Source organism: Oryzias latipes, chromosome 24 (genome assembly GCF_053564925.1).
Source record: "Oryzias latipes strain Hd-rR chromosome 24, Olatipes_Hd-rR_3.1".
Taxonomy (NCBI): Eukaryota; Metazoa; Chordata; class Actinopteri; order Beloniformes; family Adrianichthyidae; genus Oryzias; species Oryzias latipes.
Genome location: NC_136260.1, coordinates 24,517,607 through 24,536,699, shown reverse-complemented (window position 1 = coordinate 24,536,699; position 19,093 = coordinate 24,517,607). Strand labels below are relative to the sequence as shown.

At 54.9% G+C, this 19,093-nt stretch overlaps 1 protein-coding gene across 1 annotated transcript in view; it reads left to right on the top strand.

Annotated features, from left to right (window-relative positions):
- Positions 1 to 317: 317 nt before the first annotated feature.
- The window catches only part of LOC111947056 (solute carrier family 22 member 2), a 38,097-nt gene continuing 19,321 nt past the window's right edge, over positions 318 to 19,093 (top strand). Inside the window, exons 1-6 of the mRNA XM_078942494.1 lie at positions 318 to 808; positions 2,211 to 2,258; positions 2,329 to 2,432; positions 2,503 to 2,657; positions 2,725 to 2,893; positions 8,631 to 8,745. Coding sequence (XP_078798620.1) covers positions 455 to 808; positions 2,211 to 2,258; positions 2,329 to 2,432; positions 2,503 to 2,657; positions 2,725 to 2,893; positions 8,631 to 8,745 — 945 coding nt within the window. The 5' untranslated portion in view covers positions 318 to 454. The remainder of the gene's footprint in view (positions 809 to 2,210; positions 2,259 to 2,328; positions 2,433 to 2,502; positions 2,658 to 2,724; positions 2,894 to 8,630; positions 8,746 to 19,093) is intronic.

Genomic DNA, 19,093 nt, shown 5'->3' with positions numbered 1-19,093 from the left:
TGATTTTTTTTGTTTTTCCTTAAATAAAGCTCCGGTATGTTCCTGGATGGTGGTTAGAGTCCCGGGTTCTTGGTTCCGACCCGTTGGGGTGCAGAAAGCTCTTATTTTGAAACTCTGAGCAGCAGTCCCCTCGGTGTGGCCCTTCAGCTGCCAGCGGCCCTCCTCGACCTTTGAACACGGTTTGGTCACGTGCACGCTCCCCCCAGGGTCGGCTGAAGGGTTGTTGGACACAGGAGGCCCCCCCCCCTGTGAAACATCTGTCTGGTTCCAGCTCTCGTGTTCTGTTTGTGCCGTCGGCGGGGTTGTTGCATAAGTTACTGTATCCATTAAACAGTAACGCAGCTTCAGTCCAGCGCTTTGGACTTTAGCTCCAGACCCACGTTGGACAGAACACAAATGAGACCCGGCAGCAGATTTCCTCCCACATCGGTGCAGACGGAGCTCCTCTTCAGTCATGGTGACCTTTGATGACCTCCTGGAGGAGGCGGGGGCCTTCGGCCGCTGCCAGAAGCGGATCTTCGCGCTGCTGTGCCTCGTGTCTCTGCCCTTCGCAGGCGTGTACGCGGGCATCGTCTTCCAGGGCTTCACGCCGGACCACTGGTGCCGGGACCCCGCGCTGGCGGAGCGGAGACAGGCGTGCGGCTGGAGCCTGGCGGACGGCCGCCGGCTGGCGGCGCCGCTGGTCAACGTCTCCGGAGAGCTGCAGCGCAGCAGCTGTGAGCGTTACGAGGTGGACTGGAACGTCACGGCGCTCACCTGCGAGGCGGAGGAGCCACACCTGAGCAGAGCCCCCGTCACGGCATGCAAGGTCAGGTTCTCCCCCAGAGACGGACGGTTCTGACCTGTGAGCGATGCATCTACTGAGTCCAGGGAAAATCCTCATTTTGAGGCTTTTTCATTTCAATACATGACATTGTGGTGCAGAAAAACATCCAAACAACTACAAGCTGCATTTATGACCTATGTCCTTAAAACAGACTTTTGAAGCACTTTGGGGAATTCTTAGTGTAAAGTTCTGTTTCTACAGAATTCTCTCACTGAACCCATCCAAAACCGTCATCTGGACCAGAACCAGCAGGAAGAGCAGAACGGAGGCTTCAGAACTCCTAACACGACTTTCAGCAGATAAACCACTTTCTTCCCCTGCTGCAGAGCGATGCGACTTAAGACTTAAGTAGCATTAATTGTTTTAAACTGTAAGTGACGGTGGTACAAGCGGGATGATGGAGGCGTCGGCTACGACAAATGAAGGAAGGACGCCATCAGGGTTCTCTGTTGATGGCGTTGTCCCCAACATGAAAGATGATGACTAAAGATTCAAAATGAGCGATTATGTTAGAGCTCCTCAAAGAGAAAACCTCTAGGAACTTTATTTCTGATGCTAAATGTTTTAGGTTTTAGTTTTTCTGACATGAACTAGAAATATGTGGGTTTTAATGATAAACAGCTGAAGAAAAACATTTCTAATGTTAAGAAGTCCGGATGCAGAGTAACTGAGTAAGTCAGAGGAACTGGTGAGCACAGTACTCGAGTACTTTCGGTCTAAATTCCAGAAAAAGCCCTGTAGTTTTCTGAGAAGCGCTGATCGTCTGCAGATGATTGACAGGTCTTCATCAGAGGAGTCCGCCTTCTGGAACCTTCCTCAGCGTTTGATGAGGACAGACGTGGATCCTGAGGCTGCAGCTTCCCGTGTTCCCTGCAGAACCAGGACCGCTGAGTTCTCTCCTGGTTCTCTCCACGTCTGTTTACACTGAAGCTGCTGTGGTTCCTGATGACCTTCCCCCGACCTTCATGGACTCCGGCATTGGTCCATGTGGTTCCATCCGTGGTGCTTCACTTTTGTGTGACTTTAAAGTCTTAGTCCCAGCTGTCCTCACAGGTGGACTCAGGCTGCAGGTGAAAAAGGGTCAAACCTGCACACAGGTGACCTGCAGGAAACAGTGAGGTGATAGACCGCTCAGAGGATATCTTCATGCACCGTTTTCCTGCTGGGGTCAGGGGTCGTAATGAGCACCAAGACATGGGGGGGGGACGTAGGACAGACGCAGCTGTCGTACAGGTTTTTCAGTTTTTCATCCTCCCAAATCCTGCAGACAGCAGCCGTCGGTGCCGTTCACGTGCACGCTCCATGCACGCTCCATGCTGCTGGACATAAGCAGCCTCTCCAGGGAAGAAGCAGGTCATTGATCAGGTCTCCTTCTGTCCTCCAGGACGGCTGGGAATACGACTATGGAGGCAGGGAGTCGTTTGTCACAGAGGTGGGGGTTCTGGTCACACCTCCTGCTGGTTGATGACGTTCCTCCTCCTGAAGCCGGTTTCTGTCCTCAGTTTGACCTGGTGTGCTCGGACGGCTGGCTGGTGGACATGTACCAGTCCACCCTCAACCTGGGCTTCCTGCTGGGCAGCTTTGCTTGTGGTTTCTTTGCCGACAGGTGCGTCTGTGGCTCAAGAGGACGTCTGCCAGAACCTGCCGCCTCCATGAGACTTTGTCTGTGACTGCAGGTTCGGGAGGAAGATGACCTTCCTGGTGTCCAACGCCATCAACATGGTGTCTGGGTTCCTGATGGCGGTGGTTCCCGGCTACACCTCCATTTTGGTCTTCAGAGCCGTCTTGGGCTTTAGTCTGAAAGGAGGCTGGATGGCCACATATGTGCTGCGTGAGTGCGGTTTGGGGGCAGGGGCGGGTCGGCGGCGTCCTGGATGAGGTTTTGTCTGGTGTGTCAGTCACAGAGATGGTGGGGGTAAAGTACAGACGCACCGTGGGAATCCTGCACCAGATGTTCTTCAGCATCGGGAACCTGATCCTCCCTCTGCTGGCCTACTTCATCACGGACTGGCGCTGGCTGCAGGTCACCGTCACGGCGCCCTTCGTCCTCTTCATGTCCTACTATTGGTGAGTCATGGGAAAGTGACTCCGCCCCCTCTGTCTGTTTTCTCATAGAAGTTACAGATAGAATCTCCTCACAACGTAGCACCTCCTCAGAACGTAGAACCTCCTCAGAACGTAGAACGTCCTCAGAATGTAGAACCTCCTCAGAACGTAGAACCTCCTCAGAACGTAGAACGTCATCAGAACGTAGCACCTCCTCAGAACGTAGCACCTCCTCAGAACGTAGCACCTCCTCAGAACGTAGCACCTCCTCAGAACGTAGAACGTCCTCAGAATGTAGAACCTCCTCAGAATGTAGAACCTCCTCAGAACGTAGAACCTCCTCAGAATGTAGAACCTCCTCAGAATGTAGAGCTTCCTCAGACCGTAGCACCTCCTCACAACGTAGAACCTCGTTAGAACGTAGAACCTCGTCAGAACGTAGAACCTCGTCACAACGTAGAACCTCCTCAGAACGTAGAACCTCGTCACAACGTAGAACCTCCTCAGAACGTAGAACCTTCTCAGAACGTAGAACCTCCTCAGAACGTAGAACGTCCTCACAACGTAGAATCTCCTAAAAACGTAGCACCTCCTCAGAACGTAGTACCTCCTCAGAACGTAGAACCTCCTCAGAACGTAGCACCTCCTCAGAACGTAGAACGTCCTCAGAATGTAGAACCTCCTCAGAAGGTAGAACCTCCTCAGAACGTAGAACGTCCTCAGAACGTAGAACCTCCTCAGAACGTAGAGCTTCCTCAGAACGTAGCACCTCCTCAGAACATAGCACCTCCTCAGAACGTAGAACCTCCTCAGAACGTAGCACCTCCTCAGAATGTAGAACGTCCTCAGAATGTAGAACCTCCTCAGAACGTAGCACCTCCTCAGAACGTAGAACCTCCTCAGAACGTCGAACGTCCTCAGAATGTAGAACCTCCTCAGAACGTAGAACCTCCTCAGAAGGTAGAACCTCCTCAGAACGTAGAACTTCCTCAGAACGTAGAACCTCCTCAGAACGTAGGACCTCCTGACAACGTAAAACCTCCTCAGAACGTAGAACGTCCTCAGAACGTAGAACCTCCTCAGAACGTAGAACGTCCTCAGCACGTAGAACCTCCTCAGAACGTCGAGCTTCCTCAGAACGTAGCACCTCCTCAGAACATAGCACCTCCTCAGAACGTAAAACCTGCTCAGAATGTAGAACCTCCTAAGAACGTAGAACCTGCTCAGAACGTAGAACCTCCTCAGAACGTAGAACCTCCTCAGAACGTAGAGCTTCCTCAGAACGTAGCACCTCCTCAGAACATAGCACCTCCTCAGAACGTAGAACCTGCTCAGAATGTAGAACCTCCTAAGAACGTAGAACCTCCTCAGAACGTAGCACCTCCTCAGAACGTAGAACGTCCTCAGAATGTAGAACCTCCTCAGAACGTAGAACGTCCTCAGCACGTAGAACCTCCTCAGAACGTCGAGCTTCCTCAGAACGTAGCACCTCCTCAGAACATAGCACCTCCTCAGAACGTAAAACCTGCTCAGAATGTAGAACCTCCTAAGAACGTAAAACCTGCTCAGAACGTAGAACCTCCTCAGAACGTAGAACCTCCTCAGAACGTAGCACCTCCTCAGAACGTAGCACCTCCTCAGAACGTAGCACCTCCTCAGAACGTAGCACCTCCTCAGAACGTAGAACCTCCTCAGAACGTCGAACTTCCTCAGAACGTCGAACCTCCTCAGAAGGTAGAACCTCCTCAGAACGTAAAACTTCCTCAGAACGTAGAACCTCCTCAGAACGTAGAACCTCCTGACAACGTAGAACCTCCTCAGAACGTAGAACCTCCTCAGAACGTAGAACGTCCTCAGAACGTAGAACCTCCTCAGAATGTAGAACCTCCTCAGAACGTAGCACCTCCTCAGAACACAGCACCTCCTCAGAACGTAGAACCTGCTCAGAACGTAGAACCTGCTCAGAACGTAGAACCTGCTCAGAACGTAGAACCTCGTCAGAACGTAGAACATCCTCAGAACGTAGAACCTCCTCAGAACGTAGAACCTCCTCAGAACGTAGAACGTCCTCAGAACGTAGCACCTCCTCAGAACGTAGAACGTCATCACAACGTAGAATCTCCTCAAAACGTAGAACCTCCACAGAACGTAGAACCTCCACAGAACGTAGAACGTCCTCACAACGTAGAACATCCTCACAACGTAGAACCTCCTCAGAACGAAGAACCTCCTCAGAACGTAGAAAGTCCTCAGAACGTAGAATCTCCTCAGAAGGTAGAACCTCCTCAGAACGTAGAACTTCCTCAGAACGTAGAACCTCTTCAGAACGTAGGACCTCCTGACAACGTAGAACTTCCTCAGAACGTAGAACGTCCTGAGAACGTAGAACCTCCTCAGAACGTAGAACGTCCTCAGAACGTAGAACGTCCTCAGAACGTAGAGCTTCCTCAGAACGTAGCACCTCCTCAGAACATAGCACCTCCTCAGAACGTAGAACCTGCTCAGAATGTAGAACTTCCTCAGAACGTAGAACCTCCTCAGAACGTAGAACCTCCACAGAACGTCGAACCTCCACAGAACGTAGAACATCCTCACAACGTAGAACCTCCTCACAACGTAGAACCTCCTCACAACGTAGAACCTCGTCAGAACGTAGAACCTCGTCAGAACGTAGAACTTCGTCAGAACGTAGAACCTCCTCAGAACGTAGAACCTCCTCAGAACGTAGCACCTCCTCAGAACGTAGCACCTCCTCAGAACGTAGCACCTCCTCAGAACGTAGAACCTCCTCAGAACGTAGCACCTCCTCAGAACGTAGAACGTCCTCAGAACGTAGAACCTCCTCAGAAGGTAGAACCTCCTCAGAACGTGGAACCTCCTCAGAACGTAGAACCTCCTCAGAACGTAGAGCTTCTTCAGAACGTAGCACCTCCTCAGAACATAGCACCTCCTCAGAACGTAGAACCTGCTCAGAATGTAGCACCTCCTCAAAACGTAGAACCTCCTCAGAACGTAGAACCTCCTCAGAACGTAGCACCTCCTAAAAACGTAGAACGTCCTCAGAATGTAGAACCTCCTCAGAACGTAGCACCTCCTCAGAACGTAGAACCTCCTCAGAACGTCGAACGTCCTCAGAATGTAGAACCTCCTCAGAAGGTAGAACCTCCTCAGAACGTAGAACTTCCTCAGAACGTAGAACCTCCTCAGAACGTAAAACCTCCTGACAACGTAGAACCTCCTCAGAACGTAGAACGTCCTCAGAACGTAGAACCTGCTCAGAATGTAGAACCTCCTCAGAACGTAGAACCTCCTCAGAACGTAAAACCTCCTCAGAACGTAGAACCTCCTCAGAAGGTAGAACCTCCTCAGAACGTAGAACTTCCTCAGAATGTAAAACCTCCTGAGAAGGTAGAACCTCCTCAGAACGTAGAACGTCCTCAGCACGTAGAACCTCCTCAGAACGTAGAGCTTCCTCAGAACGTAGCACCTCCTCAGAACGTAGCACCTCCTGAGAACGTAGAACCTGCTCAGAACGTAGAACCTGCTCAGAATGTAGAACCTCCTAAGAACGTAGAACCTCGTCAGAACGTAGAACCTTCTCAGAACGTAGAGCTTCCTCAGAACGTAGCACCTCCTCAGAACATAGCACTTCCTCAGAACGTAGAACGTCATCACAACGTAGAATCTCCTCAAAACGTAGCACCTCCTCAGAACGTAGAACCTCCACAGAACGTAGAACCTCCACAGAACGTAGAACGTCCTCACTCCGTAGAACATCCACACAACGTAGAACCTCGTCAGAACGTAGAACCTCCTGACAACGTAGAACTTCCTCAGAACGTAGAATGTCCTGAGAACGTAGAACCTCCTCAGAACGTAGAACGTCCTCAGAACGTAGAACGTCCTCAGAACGTAAAACCTCCTCAGAACGTAGAACGTCCTCAGAACGTAGCACCTCCTCAGAGAATAGCACCTCCTCAGAACGTAGAACATCCTCACAACGTAGAACCTCCTCACAACGTGGAACCTCGTCAGAACGTAGAACCTCGTCAGAACGTAGAACTTCGTCAGAACGTAGAACCTCGTCACAACGTAGAACCTCCTCAGAACGTAGAACCTCCTCAGAACGTAGAACCTCCTCAGAACGTAGAATCTCCTCAAAACGTAGCACCTCCTCAGAACGTAGCACCTCCTCAGAACGTAGAACCTCCTCAGAACGTAGAACCTCCTCAGAACGTAGAACGTCCTCAGAATGTAGAACCTCCTCAGAAGGTAGAACCTCCTCAGCACGTAGAACGTCCTCAGAACGTAGAACGTCCTCAGAACGTAGAACCTCCTCAGAACGTAGAACCTCCTCAGAACGTAGAACCTCCTCAGAACATAGCACCTCCTCAGAACGTAGAACCTGTTCAGAATGTAGAACCTCCTAAGAACGTAGAACCTCCTCAGAACGTAGAACCTCCTCAGAACGTAGCACCTCCTCAGAACGTAGAACGTCCTCAGAATGTAGAACCTCCTCAGAACGTAGCACCTCCTCAGAACGTAGCACCTCCTCAGAACGTAGAACATGCTCAGAACGTAGAACCTCCTCAGAACGTAGAACCTCCTCAGAACGTAGAACCTCCTCAGAACGTAGAACCTCTTCAGAATGTAGAACCTCCTGAGAAGGTAGAACCTCCTCAGAACGTAGAACGTCCTCAGCACGTAGAACCTCCTCAGAACGTAGAGCTTCCTCAGAACGTAGCACCTCCTCAGAACGTAGAACCTGCTCAGAACGTAGAACCTGCTCAGAATGTAGAACCTCCTAAGAACGTAGAACCTCGTCAGAACGTAGAACCTCCTCAGAACGTAGAACCTCTTCAGAACGTAGAACGTCATCACAACGTAGAATCTCCTCAAAACGTAGAATCTCCTCAGAACGTAGAACCTCCACAGAACGTAGAACCTCCACAGAACGTAGAACGTCCTCACAACGTGGAACATCCACACAACGTAGAACCTCGTCAGAACGTAGAACCTCCTCAGAACGTAAAACCTCCACAGAACGTAGAACCTCCACAGAACGTAGAACCTCCTCAGAACGTAGAACCTCGTCAGAACGTAGAACCTCCTCACAACGTAGAACCTCCTCAGAACGTAGAACGTCCTCACAACGTAGAATCTCCCCAAAACGTAGCACCTCCTCAGAACGTAGAACGTCCTCACAACGTAGAATCTCCACAGAATGTAGAACGTCCTCACAACGTAGAACCTCGTCAGAACGTAGAACCTCCTCAGAACGTAGAACCTCATCAGAACTTAGAACGTCCTCACAACGTAGAACTTCCTAAGAACGTAGAACCTCCTCACAACGTAGAAACTCCTCAAAACGTAGCACCTCCTCAGAACAGGTTCCCGCTACCCCCCCATGTTTGAAGAACATGAGGGGTAAAAGGAGGCAGCCGTCTAAGGCCGCTCCACTTCACAGGTCTCCATAGAAACCGTCTTCATGGAAGCAAAAGACACAGAAAGCTCACAAACATGCATCATCCTGCAGCTGTGTTTCATGCATGTCCAGAGAAACGCTGTTTTCCTGAAAGGTGAGGCTCCGCCTTGTGAGGCTCCGCCTTGGCGTCCGACGTCACAGTAGAAGTCTTCAGAGGTCCCGATGAAGTCTTGGGGTTCTGTGATGAAACCAACAGATGTTTCTAAATGATTTAGAGGTCTAACCTTGAGGTCGTGGGAGGAGCCATCCTGACGGTTGGATGTTCCTTTGCAGGCTCATCCCAGAATCTCCACGGTGGCTCATCTCCAAAAAGCGTCTGTCCGAAGCCCTCCAGATCACTGAAGCCATCGCCAAGGAGAACAAGAAGAAGCTGTCCACAAAGTTTCAGGTGAAGTCTGCTCTGTGATGGACAGGTGAGGACAGGTGCTAGTTGCATCAGGCCTTGATTGCACCAGGGGCTGGTTGCCTCAGGCATTGGCTGCCTCCGGCCTTGGTTGCCTCTGGTGTTGGTTGCCTCTGGCCTTGGTTGCATCAGGCCTACATTATTTCAGGGGTTGGTTGCATCAGGCATTGGTTGCATAAGGCCTTGGTTGCCTCAGGCCTTGGTTGCCTATGGCCTTGGTTGCCTATGGCCTTGGTTGCCTCAGGCCTTGGTTGCCTTTGGCCTTGGTTGCCTCTGGCCTTGGTTGCCTCTGGCCTTGGTTGCCTCTGGCGTTGGTTGCCTCTGGCCTTGGTTGCCTCTGACGTTGGTTTCCTCCGGCGTAGGTTGCCTCTGGCCTTGGTTGCATCTGACGTTGGTTGCCTTTGACGTTGGTTGCCTCTCGCGTTGGTTGCCTCTGGCTTTGGTTGCCTTTGACGTTGGTTGCCTCTTGCGTTGGTTGCCTCTGACTTTGGTTGCCTCTGACGTTGGTTGCCTCTGGCCTTGGTTGCCTCTGGCGTTGGTTGCCTCCGGCGTTGGTTGCCTCCGGCGTTGGTTGCCTCTGGCTTTGGTTGCCTTTGACGTTGGTTGCCTCTTGCGTTGGTTGCCTCTGGCCTTGGTTGCTTCTGGCATTGGTTGCTTCTGGCCTTGGTTGCCTCCGGCGTTGGTTGCCTCTGGCCTTGGTTACCTCTGACGTCGGTTGCCTCTGACGTCGGTTGCCTCTGACGTCGGTTTCCTCCGGCGTTGCTCGCCTCTGGCCTTGGTTGCATCTGACGTTGGTTGCCTCTGACGTTGGTTGCCTCTGTCCTTGTTGCCTTTGGCCTTGGTTGCCTCTGACGTTGGTTGCCTCTGACGTTGGATGCCTCTGACGTTGGTTGCGTCTGGCCTTGGTTACCTCTGGTTTTGGTTGCCTCTGGCCTTGGTGACCTCCGGCGTTGGTTGCCTCTGGCGTTGGTTGCCTCTGGCCTTGTTTGCTTCTGGCTTTGGTTGCCTCTGACGTTGGTTGCCTCAGGCGTTGGTTGCCTCTGGCCTTGGTTGCTTCTGGCCTTGGTTGCTTCTGGCCTTGGTTGCCTCCGGCGTTGGTTGCCTCTGGCCTTGGTTACCTCTGACTTTGGTTGCCTCTGACGTTGGTTGCCTCTGACGTTGGTTGCCTCTGACGTTGGTTGCCTCCGATGTTGGTTGCCTCTGTCCTTGTTGCCTTTGGCCTTGGTTGCCTCTGGCCTTGGTTGCCTCTGACGTTGGTTTCCTCCGGCGTAGGTTGCCTCTGGCCTTGGTTGCATCTGACGTTGGTTGCCTTTGACGTTGGTTGCCTCTCGCGTTGGTTGCCTCTGGCCTTGATGCCTTTGGCCTTGGTTGCCTCTGACTTTGGTTGCCTCTGACGTTGGTTGCCTCTGGCCTTGGTTGCCTCTGGCGTTGGTTGCCTCCGGCGTTGGTTGCCTCCGGCGTTGGTTGCCTCTGGCTTTGGTTGCCTTTGACGTTGGTTGCCTCTTGCGTTGGTTGCCTCTGGCCTTGGTTGCTTCTGGCATTGGTTGCTTCTGGCCTTGGTTGCCTCCGGCGTTGGTTGCCTCTGGCCTTGGTTACCTCTGACGTCGGTTGCCTCTGACGTCGGTTGCCTCTGACGTCGGTTTCCTCCGGCGTTGCTCGCCTCTGGCCTTGGTTGCATCTGACGTTGGTTGCCTCTGACGTTGGTTGCCTCTGTCCTTGTTGCCTTTGGCCTTGGTTGCCTCTGACGTTGGTTGCCTCTGACGTTGGATGCCTCTGACGTTGGTTGCGTCTGGCCTTGGTTACCTCTGGTTTTGGTTGCCTCTGGCCTTGGTGACCTCCGGCGTTGGTTGCCTCTGGCGTTGGTTGCCTCTGGCCTTGTTTGCTTCTGGCTTTGGTTTCCTCTGACGTTGGTTGCCTCAGGCGTTGGTTGCCTCTGGCCTTGGTTGCTTCTGGCCTTGGTTGCTTCTGGCCTTGGTTGCCTCCGGCGTTGGTTGCCTCTGGCCTTGGTTACCTCTGACTTTGGTTGCCTCTGACGTTGGTTGCCTCTGACGTTGGTTGCCTCTGACGTTGGTTGCCTCCGATGTTGGTTGCCTCTGTCCTTGTTGCCTTTGGCCTTGGTTGCCTCTGACGTTGGTTGCCTCCGGCGTTGGTTGCTTCTGGCCTTGGTTGCTCCGGCCTTGGTTGCCTCTGGCCTTGGTTGCCTCCGGCCTTGGTTGCCTCTGGGCTTGGTTGCCTCTGACGTTGGTTGCCTCTGACGTTGGTTGTCTCTGGCCTTGGTTGCCTTTGGCCTTGGTTGCCTCTGACGTTGGTTGCCTCTGGCCTTGGTTGCATCTGACGTTGGTTGCCTCTGGCGTTGGTTGCCTTTCGCCTTGATGCCTTTGGCCATGGTTGCCTCTGACTTTGGTTGCCTCTGACGTTGGATGCCTCTGACGTTGGTTGCATCTGGCCTTGGTTACCTCTGGTTTTGGTTGCCTCTGGCCTTGGTGACCTCCGGCGTTGGTTGCCTCTGGCGTTGGTTGCCTCTGGCCTTGGTTGCCTCTGGCTTTGGTTGCCTTTGACGTTGGTTGCCTCTGGCCTTGGTTGCTTTTGGCCTTGGTTGCTTCTGGCCTTGGTTGCTTCTGGTCTTGGTTGCTTCCGGCGTTGGTTGCCTCTGGCCTTGGTTACCTCTGACTTTGGTTGCCTCTGACGTTGGTTGCCTCTGACGTTGGTTTCCTCCGGCCTTGGTTGCATCTGACGTTGGTTGCCTCTGACGTTGGTTGCCTCTGTCCTTGCTGCCTTTGGCCTTGGTTGCCTATGACGTTGGTTGCCTCTGACGTTGGATGCCTCTGACGTTGGTTGCCTCTGGCCTTGGATACCTCTGGTTTTGGTTGCCTCTGAACTGGTGACCTCCGGCGTTGGTTGCCTCTGGCGTTGGTTGCCTCTGGCCTTGTTTGCTTATGGCTTTGGTTGCCTTTGACGTTGGTTGCCTCTGGCGTTGGTTGCCTCTGGCCTTGGTTGCTTCTGGCCTTGGTTGCTTCTGGCCTTGGTTGCTTCTGGCCTTGGTTGCCTCCGGCGTTGGTTGCCTCTGTCTTTGGTTACCTCTGACTTTGGTTGCCTATTACGTTGGTTGCCTCTGACGTTGGTTGCCTCTGACATTGGTTGCCTCCGACGTTGGTTGCCTCTGGCCTTGGTTGCATCTGACATATGTTGCCTCTGACCTTGGTTGCCTCTGTCGTTGTTGCCTTTGGCCTTGGTTGCCTCTGACGTTGGTTGCCTCCGGCGTTGGTTGCCTCTGGCCTTGGTTGCCTCTGGCCTTGGTTGCCTCCGGTCTTGGTTGCCTCCGGGCTTGGTTGCCTCTGACGTTGGTTGCCTCTGACGTTGTTTGGCTCCGAAGTTGGTTGCCTCTGACGTTGGTTTACTCAGGCCTTGGTTGCCTCAGGCCTTGATTGCATCAGTCGCTGGTTGCCTCTGACGTTGATTGCCTATGGCGTTGGTTGCCTCAGGCCTTGATTGCCTCAGTCGCTGGTTGCCTCTGACGTTGGTTTCCTCAGGCGCTGGTTTACTCAGGCCTTGATTGCCTCCGGCGTTGGTTGCCTCTGGCCTTGGTTGCCTCTGGCCTTGGTTGCCTCTGGCCTTGGTTGCATCAGGCCTTGGTTGCATCAGGCCTTGGTTGCATCAGGCCTTGGTTGCCTCTGGCCCTGGTTGCGTCTGGCCTTGGTTGCCTCTGGCCTTGGTTGCCTCTGGCCTTGGTTGCATCAGGCCTTGGTAGCATCAGGCCTTGGTTGCATCAGGCCTTGGTTGCCTCTGGGCTTGGTTGCCTCTGGGCTTGGTTGCCTCTGGCCTTGGTTGCATCAGGCCTTGGTTGCCTCTGGCCCTGGTTGCCTCAGGCCTTGGTTGCCTTTGGCCTTGGTTGCCTCTGGCCTTGGTTGCCTCAGGCCTTGGTTGCCTCCGGCCTTGGTTGTCTCTGGCATTGGTTGCCTCTGACGTTGGTTCCCTCTGGCCTTGGTTGCATCTGACGTTGGTCGCCTTTGACGTTGGTTGCCTCTGGTCTTGATGCCTTTGGCATTGGTTGCCTCTGACTTTGGTTGCCTCTGACGTTGGATGCCTTTGACTTTGGTTGTGTCTGGCCTTGGTTACCTTTGGTTTTGGTTGCCTCTGGCCTTGGTGACCTCCGGCATTGGTTGCCTCTGGCGTTGGTTGCCTCTGGCTTTGGTTGCCTCTGGCTTTGGTTGCCTTTGACGTTGGTTGCCTCTGGCGTTGGTTGCTTCTGGCCTTGGTTGCCTCCGGTGTTGGTTGCCTCTGACGTTTGTTGCCTCTAACGTTGGTTGCCTCAGGCCTTGGTTTCCTCTGACGTTGGTTTCTTCCGGCGTTGGTTGCCACTGGGCTTTGTTGCATCTGACGTTGGTTCCTCTGACGTTGGTTGCCTCTGTCCTTGTTGCCTTTGGCCTTGGTTGCCTCTGACGTTGGTTGCCTCTGACGTTGGTTGCCTCCGGCGTTGGTTGCCTCTGGCCTTGGTTGCCTCCGGCCTTGGTTGCCTCCGGCCTTGGTTGCCTCCGGGCTTGGTTGCATCTGGGCTTGGTTTTATCTGGGCTTGGTTGCCTGTGACGTTGGTTGCCTCTGGCTTTGTTGCCTTTGGCCTTGGTTGCCTCTGACGTTGGTTGCCTCTGACGTTGGTTGCCTCTGGCGTTGGTTGCCTCTGGCGCTGGTTGCCTCTGGCCCTGTTTTCCTCAGGCGCTGGTTTACTCAGGCCTTGATTGCCTCCGGCGTTGGTTGCCTCTGGCCTTGGTTGCCTCTGGCCTTGGTTGCCTCTGGCCTTGGTTGCCTCTGGCCTTGGTTGCCTCTGGCATTGGTTGCATCAGGCCTTGGATGCCTCAGGCCTTGGTTGCCTCTGGGCTTGGTTGCCTCTGGCCTTGGTTGCATCAGGCGTTGGTTGCATCAGGCCTTGGTTGCCTCTGGCCCTGGTTGCCTCTGGCCTTGGTTGCATCAGGCCTTGGTTGCCTCTGGCCTTGGTTGCATCAGGCCTTGGTTGCCTCTGGGCTTGGTTGCCTCTGGCCTTGGTTGCATCAGGCCTTGGTTGCATCAGGCCTTGGTTGCCTCTGGCCCTGGTTTCCTCTGGCCTTGGTTGCCTCTGGCCTTTGTTGCCTTTGGCCTTGGTTGCCTCCGGCGTTGGTTGCCTCCGGCCTTGGTTGCCTCCGGCCTATGTTGCCTCCGGCCTTGGTTGCATCTGGGCTTGGTTGTATCTGGGCTTGGTTGCCTGTGACATTGGTTGCCTCTGGCCTTGTTGCCTTTGGCCTTGTTGCATCAGGCCTTGGTTGCCTCTGGCTTTGGTTGCCTATGGCCTTGGTTGCCTCTGGCATTGGTTGCACCAGGCCTTGGATGCCTCAGGCCTTGGTTGCCTCTGGCTTGGTTGCCTCTGGCTTGGTTGCCTCTGGCCTTGGTTGCATAAGGCCTTGGTTGCCTCTGGGCTTGGTTGCCTCAGGCCTTGGTTGCCTCTGGGCTTGGTTGCCTCAGGCCTTGGTTGCCTCTGGCCTTGGTTGCCTCTGGCCTTGGTTGCATCAGGCCTTGGTTGCCTCTGGCCTTGGATGCCACTGGCCTTGGTTGCCTCAGGCCTTGGTTGCCTCTGGCCTTGTTTGCATCAGGCCTTGGTTGCCTCTGGCCTTGGTTGCCTCTAACGTTGGTTGCCTCAGGCCTTGTTGCCTCAGTCGCTGGTTGCCTCTGACGTTGTTTTCCTCCGGCGTTGGTTGCCTCAGGCCTTGGTTGCATCTGGGCTTTGTTTCCTGTGACGTTGGTTGTCTCTGGCCTTGTTGCCTTTGCCCTTGGTTGCCTCTGACGTTGGTTGCCTCTGACGTTGGTTGCCTCTGATGTTGGTTGCCTCTGGCGCTGGTTGCCTCTGGCGCTGGTTTCTTCAGGCGCTGGTTTACTCAGGCCTTCATTGCCTCCGGCGTTGGTTGCATCAGGCCTTGGTTGCCTCTGGCCTTGTTTGCTTATGGCTTTGGTTTCCTTTGACGTTGGTTGCCTCTGGCGTTGGTTGCCTCTGGCCTTGGTTGCTTCTGGCCTTGGTTGCCTCCGGCGTTGGTTGCCTCTGGCCTTGGTTACCTCTGACTTTGGTTGCCTCTGACGTTGGTTGCCTCTGACGTTGGTTGCCTCTGACGTTGGTTGCCTCTGACATTGGTTGCCTCCGACGTTGGTTGCCTCTGCCCTTGGTTGCATCTGACGTTGGTTGCCTCTGACCTTGTTTGCCTCTGTCCTTGTTGCCTTTGGCCTTGGTTGCCTTTGACGTTGGTTGCGTCTGGCGTTGGTTGCATCAGGCCTTGGTTGCCTCTGGCCTTTGTTGCCTCTGGCCTTGAATGCCTCTGGCCTTGGTTGCATCAGGCCTTGGTTGCCTCTGGCCTTTGTTGCCTCTGGCCTTGAATGCCTCTGACGTTGGTTTACTCAGGCCTTGGTTGCCTCAGGCCTTGATTGCCTCAGTCGCTGGTTGCCTCTGACGTTGGTTGCCTCAGGCCTTGATTGCTTCAGTCGCTGGTTGCCTCTGACGTTGGTTGCATCAGGCCTTGTTTGCCTCTGGGCTTGGTTGCCTTTGGCCTTGGTTGCATCAGGCCTTGGTTGCCTCTGGCCTTGGTTGCCACCGGTCTTGGTTGCCTCAGGCCTTGATTGCCTCAGTCTCTGGTTGCCTCTGACGTTGGTTGCCTCTGACGTTGGTTGTCTCTGGCCTTGGTTGCCTTTGGCTTTGGTTGGCTCCGACATTGGTTGCCTCTGACGTTGGTTTACTCAGGCCTTGGTTGCCTCAGGCATTGATTGCATCAGTCGCTGGTTGCCTCTGACGTTGGTTGCCTATGGCGTTGGTTGCCTCAAGCCTTGATTGCCTCAGTCGCTGGTTGCCTCTGACGTTGGTTGCCTCAGGCGCTGGTTTACTCAGGCTTTATTGCCTCTGGCGTTGGTTGCATCAGGCCTTGGTTGCCTCTGGCCTTGGTTGCCTCTGGCCTTGGTTGCCTATGGCCTTGGTTGCCTCTGGCATTGGTTGCATCAGGCCTTGGATGCCTCAGGCCTTGGTTGCCTCTGGCTTGGTTGCCTCTGGCCTTGGTTGCATCAGGCCTTGGTTGCATCAGGCCTTGGTTGCCTCAGGCCTTGGTTGCCTCTGGCCCTGGTTGCCTCTGGCCCTGGTTGCCTCTGGTTTGGTTGCATCAGGCCTTGGTTGCCTCTGGCCTTGGTTGCCTCAGGCCTTGGTTGCCTCTGGGCTTGGTTGCCTCTGGCCTGCTTTGCATCAGGCCTTGGTTGCATCAGGCCTTGGTTGCCTCTGGCCCTGGTTGCCTCTGGCCTTGGTTGCCTCTGGCCTTGGTTGCCTTTGGCCTTGGTTGCCTCTGGCCTTGATTGCCTCCAGCGTTGGTTGCCTCTGGCCTTGGTTGCCTCTGGCCTTGGTTGCCTCTGGCATTGGTTGCATCAGGCCTTGGATGCCTCAGGCCTTGGATGCCTCAGGCCTTGGTTGCCTCTGGGCTTGGTTGCCTCTGGCCTTGGTTGCATCAGCCCTTGGTTGCCTCAGGCCTTGGTTGCCTCTGGCCCTGGTTGCCTCTGGCCCTGGTTGCCTCTGGCTTTGGTTGCATCAGGCCTTGGTTGCCTCTGGCCTTGGTTGCTTTAGGCCTTGGTTGCCTCTTGCCTTGGTTGCCTCTGGCCTTGGTTGCATCAGGCCTTGGTTGCCTCTGGCCCTGGTTGCCTCTGGCCTTGGTTGCCTCTGGCCTTGGTTGCCTTTGGCCTTGGTTGCCTCTGGTCTTTGTTGCCTCTGGCCTTGGTTGCCTCCGGCCTTGGTTGCATCAGGCCTTGGTTGCCTCCGGCCTTGGTTGCCTCTGGCATTGGTTGCCTCTGGCCTTGGTTGCATCAGGCCTTAGTTGCCTCAGGCCTTGGTTGCCTCTGACCCTGGTTGCATCTGGCCTTGGTTGCATCAGGCCTTGGTTGCCTCTGGCCTTGGTTGCCTCTGGCCTTGGTTGCATCAGGCCTTAGTTGCCTCAGGCCTTGGTTGCCTCTGACCCTGGTTGCATCTGGCCTTGGTTGCATCAGGCCTTGGTTGCCTCAGGCCTTGGTTGCTTCTGGCCCTCGTTGCCTCTGGCCTTGGTTGCATCAGGCCTTGGTTGCCTCTGGCCTTGGTTGCATCAGGCCTTGGTTGCATCTGGGCTTTGTTGCCTTTGACGTTGGTTGCCTCTGGCCTTGTTGCCTTTGCCCTTGTTTGCCTCTGACGTTGGTTGCCTCTGACTGTGGTTGCCTCTGGCGCTGGTTACCTCTGGCGCTGGTTTCCTCAGGTGCTGGTTTACTCAGGCATTGATTGCCTCCGGCGTTGGTTGCATAAGGCCTTGGTTGCCTCTGGCCTTGATTGCCTCCAGCGTTGGTTGCCTCTGGCCTTGGTTGCCTCTGGCATTGGTTGCCTCAGGCCTTGGTTGCCTCTGGCCCTGGTTGCCTCTGGCTTTGGTTGCATCAGGCCTTGGTTGCCTCTGGCCTTGGTTGCTTTAGGCCTTGGTTGCCTCTTGCCTTGGTTGCTTCTGGCCTTGGTTGCATCAGGCCTTGGTTGCCTCTGGCCCTGGTTGCCTCTGGCCTTGGTTGCCTCTGGCCTTGGTTGCCTTTGGCCTTGGTTGCCTCTGGTCTTTGTTGCCTCTGGCCTTGGTTGCCTCCGGCCTTGGTTGCATCAGGCCTTGGTTGCCTCCGGCCTTGGTTGCCTCTGGCCTTGGTTGCCTCCGGCCTTGGTTGCATCAGGCTTTGGTTGCCTCAGGCCATGGTTGCCTCTGGCCTTGGTTGCATCAGGCCTTGGTTGCCTCAGGCCTTGGTTGCTTCTGGCCCTGGTTGCCTCTGACCTTGGTTGCCTCTGACCTTGGTTGCCTCTGGGCTTGGTTGCCTCTGGCCTTGGTTGCCTCAGGCCTTGGTTGCCTCTGGCCTTGGCTGCATCAGGCCTTGGTTGCCTCTGGGCTTGGTTGCCTCTGGCCTTAGTTGCATCAGGCCTTGGTTGCCTCTGGCCCTGGTTGCCTCTGGCCCTGGTTGCCTCTGGCCCTGGTTGCCTCTGGCCTTGGTTGCATCAGGCCTTGGTTGCCTCTGGCCCTGGTTGCCTCTGGTTCTGGTTGCCTCAGGTCTTGGTTGCCTCTGGCCTTGTTTGCATCAGGTCTTGGTTGCCTCTGGCCTTGGTTGCCTCTGGCCTTGTTTGCCTCTGACGTTGGTTGCCTCAGGCCTTATTGCCTCAGTCGCTGGTTGCCTCTGACGTTGGTTTCCTCCGGCGTTGGTTGCCTCTGGCCTTGGTTGCATCTGGGCTTTGTTGCCTGTGACGTTGGTTGCCTCTGGCCTTGTTGCTTTTGCCCTTGGTTGCCTCTGACGTTGGTTGCCTCTGATGTTGGTTGCCTCTGGCGCTGGTTGCCTCTGGCGCTGGTTTCCTCAGGCGCTGGTTTACTCAGGCCTTCATTGCCTCCGGCGTTGGTTGCATCAGGCCTTGGTTGCCTCTGGCCTTGGTTGCCTCTGGCCTTGGTTGCATCAGGCCTTGGTTGCCTCTGGGCTTGGTTGCCTCTGGCCTTGGTTGCCTCTGGCCTTGGTTGCCTCTGGCCTTGGTTGCATCAGGCCTTGGTTGCCTCAGGCCTTGGTTGCCTCTGACCCTGGTTGCATCTGGCCTTGGTTGCATCAGGCCTTGGTTGCCTCAGGCCTTGGTTGTTTCTGGCCCTCGTTGCCTCTGGCCTTGGTTGCATCAGGCCTTGGTTGCCTCTGGCCTTAGTTGCATCAGGCCTTGGTTGCATCTGGGCTTTGTTGCCTTTGACGTTGGTTGCCTCTGGCCTTGTTGCCTTTGCCCTTGGTTGCCTCTGACGTTGGTTGCCTCTGACTGTGGTTGCCTCTGGCGCTGGTTACCTCTGGCGCTGGTTTCCTCAGGTGCTGGTTTACTCAGGCATTGATTGCCTCCGGCGTTGGTTGCATAAGGCCTTGGTTGCCTCTGGCCTTGATTGCCTCCAGCGTTGGTTGCCTCTGGCCTTGGTTGCCTCTGGCCTTGGTTGCCTCTGGCCTTGGTTGCCTCTGGCCTTGGTTGCCTCAGGCCTTGGTTGCCTCTGGCCCTGGTTGCCTCTGGCTTTGGTTGCATCAGGCCTTGGTTGCTTTAGGCCTTGGTTGCCTCTTGCCTTGGTTGCCTCTGGCCTTGGTTGCATCAGGCCTTGGTTGCTTCTGGCCCTGGTTGCCTCTGGCCTTGGTTGCCTCTGGCCTTGGTTGCCTTTGGCCTTGGTTGCCTCTGGCCTTGGTTGCCTCCGGCCTTGGTTGCATCAGGCCTTGGTTGCCTCCGGGCTTGGTTGCCTCTGGCCTTGGTTGCCTATGGCCTTGGTTGCCTCTGGCATTGGTTGCATCAGGCCTT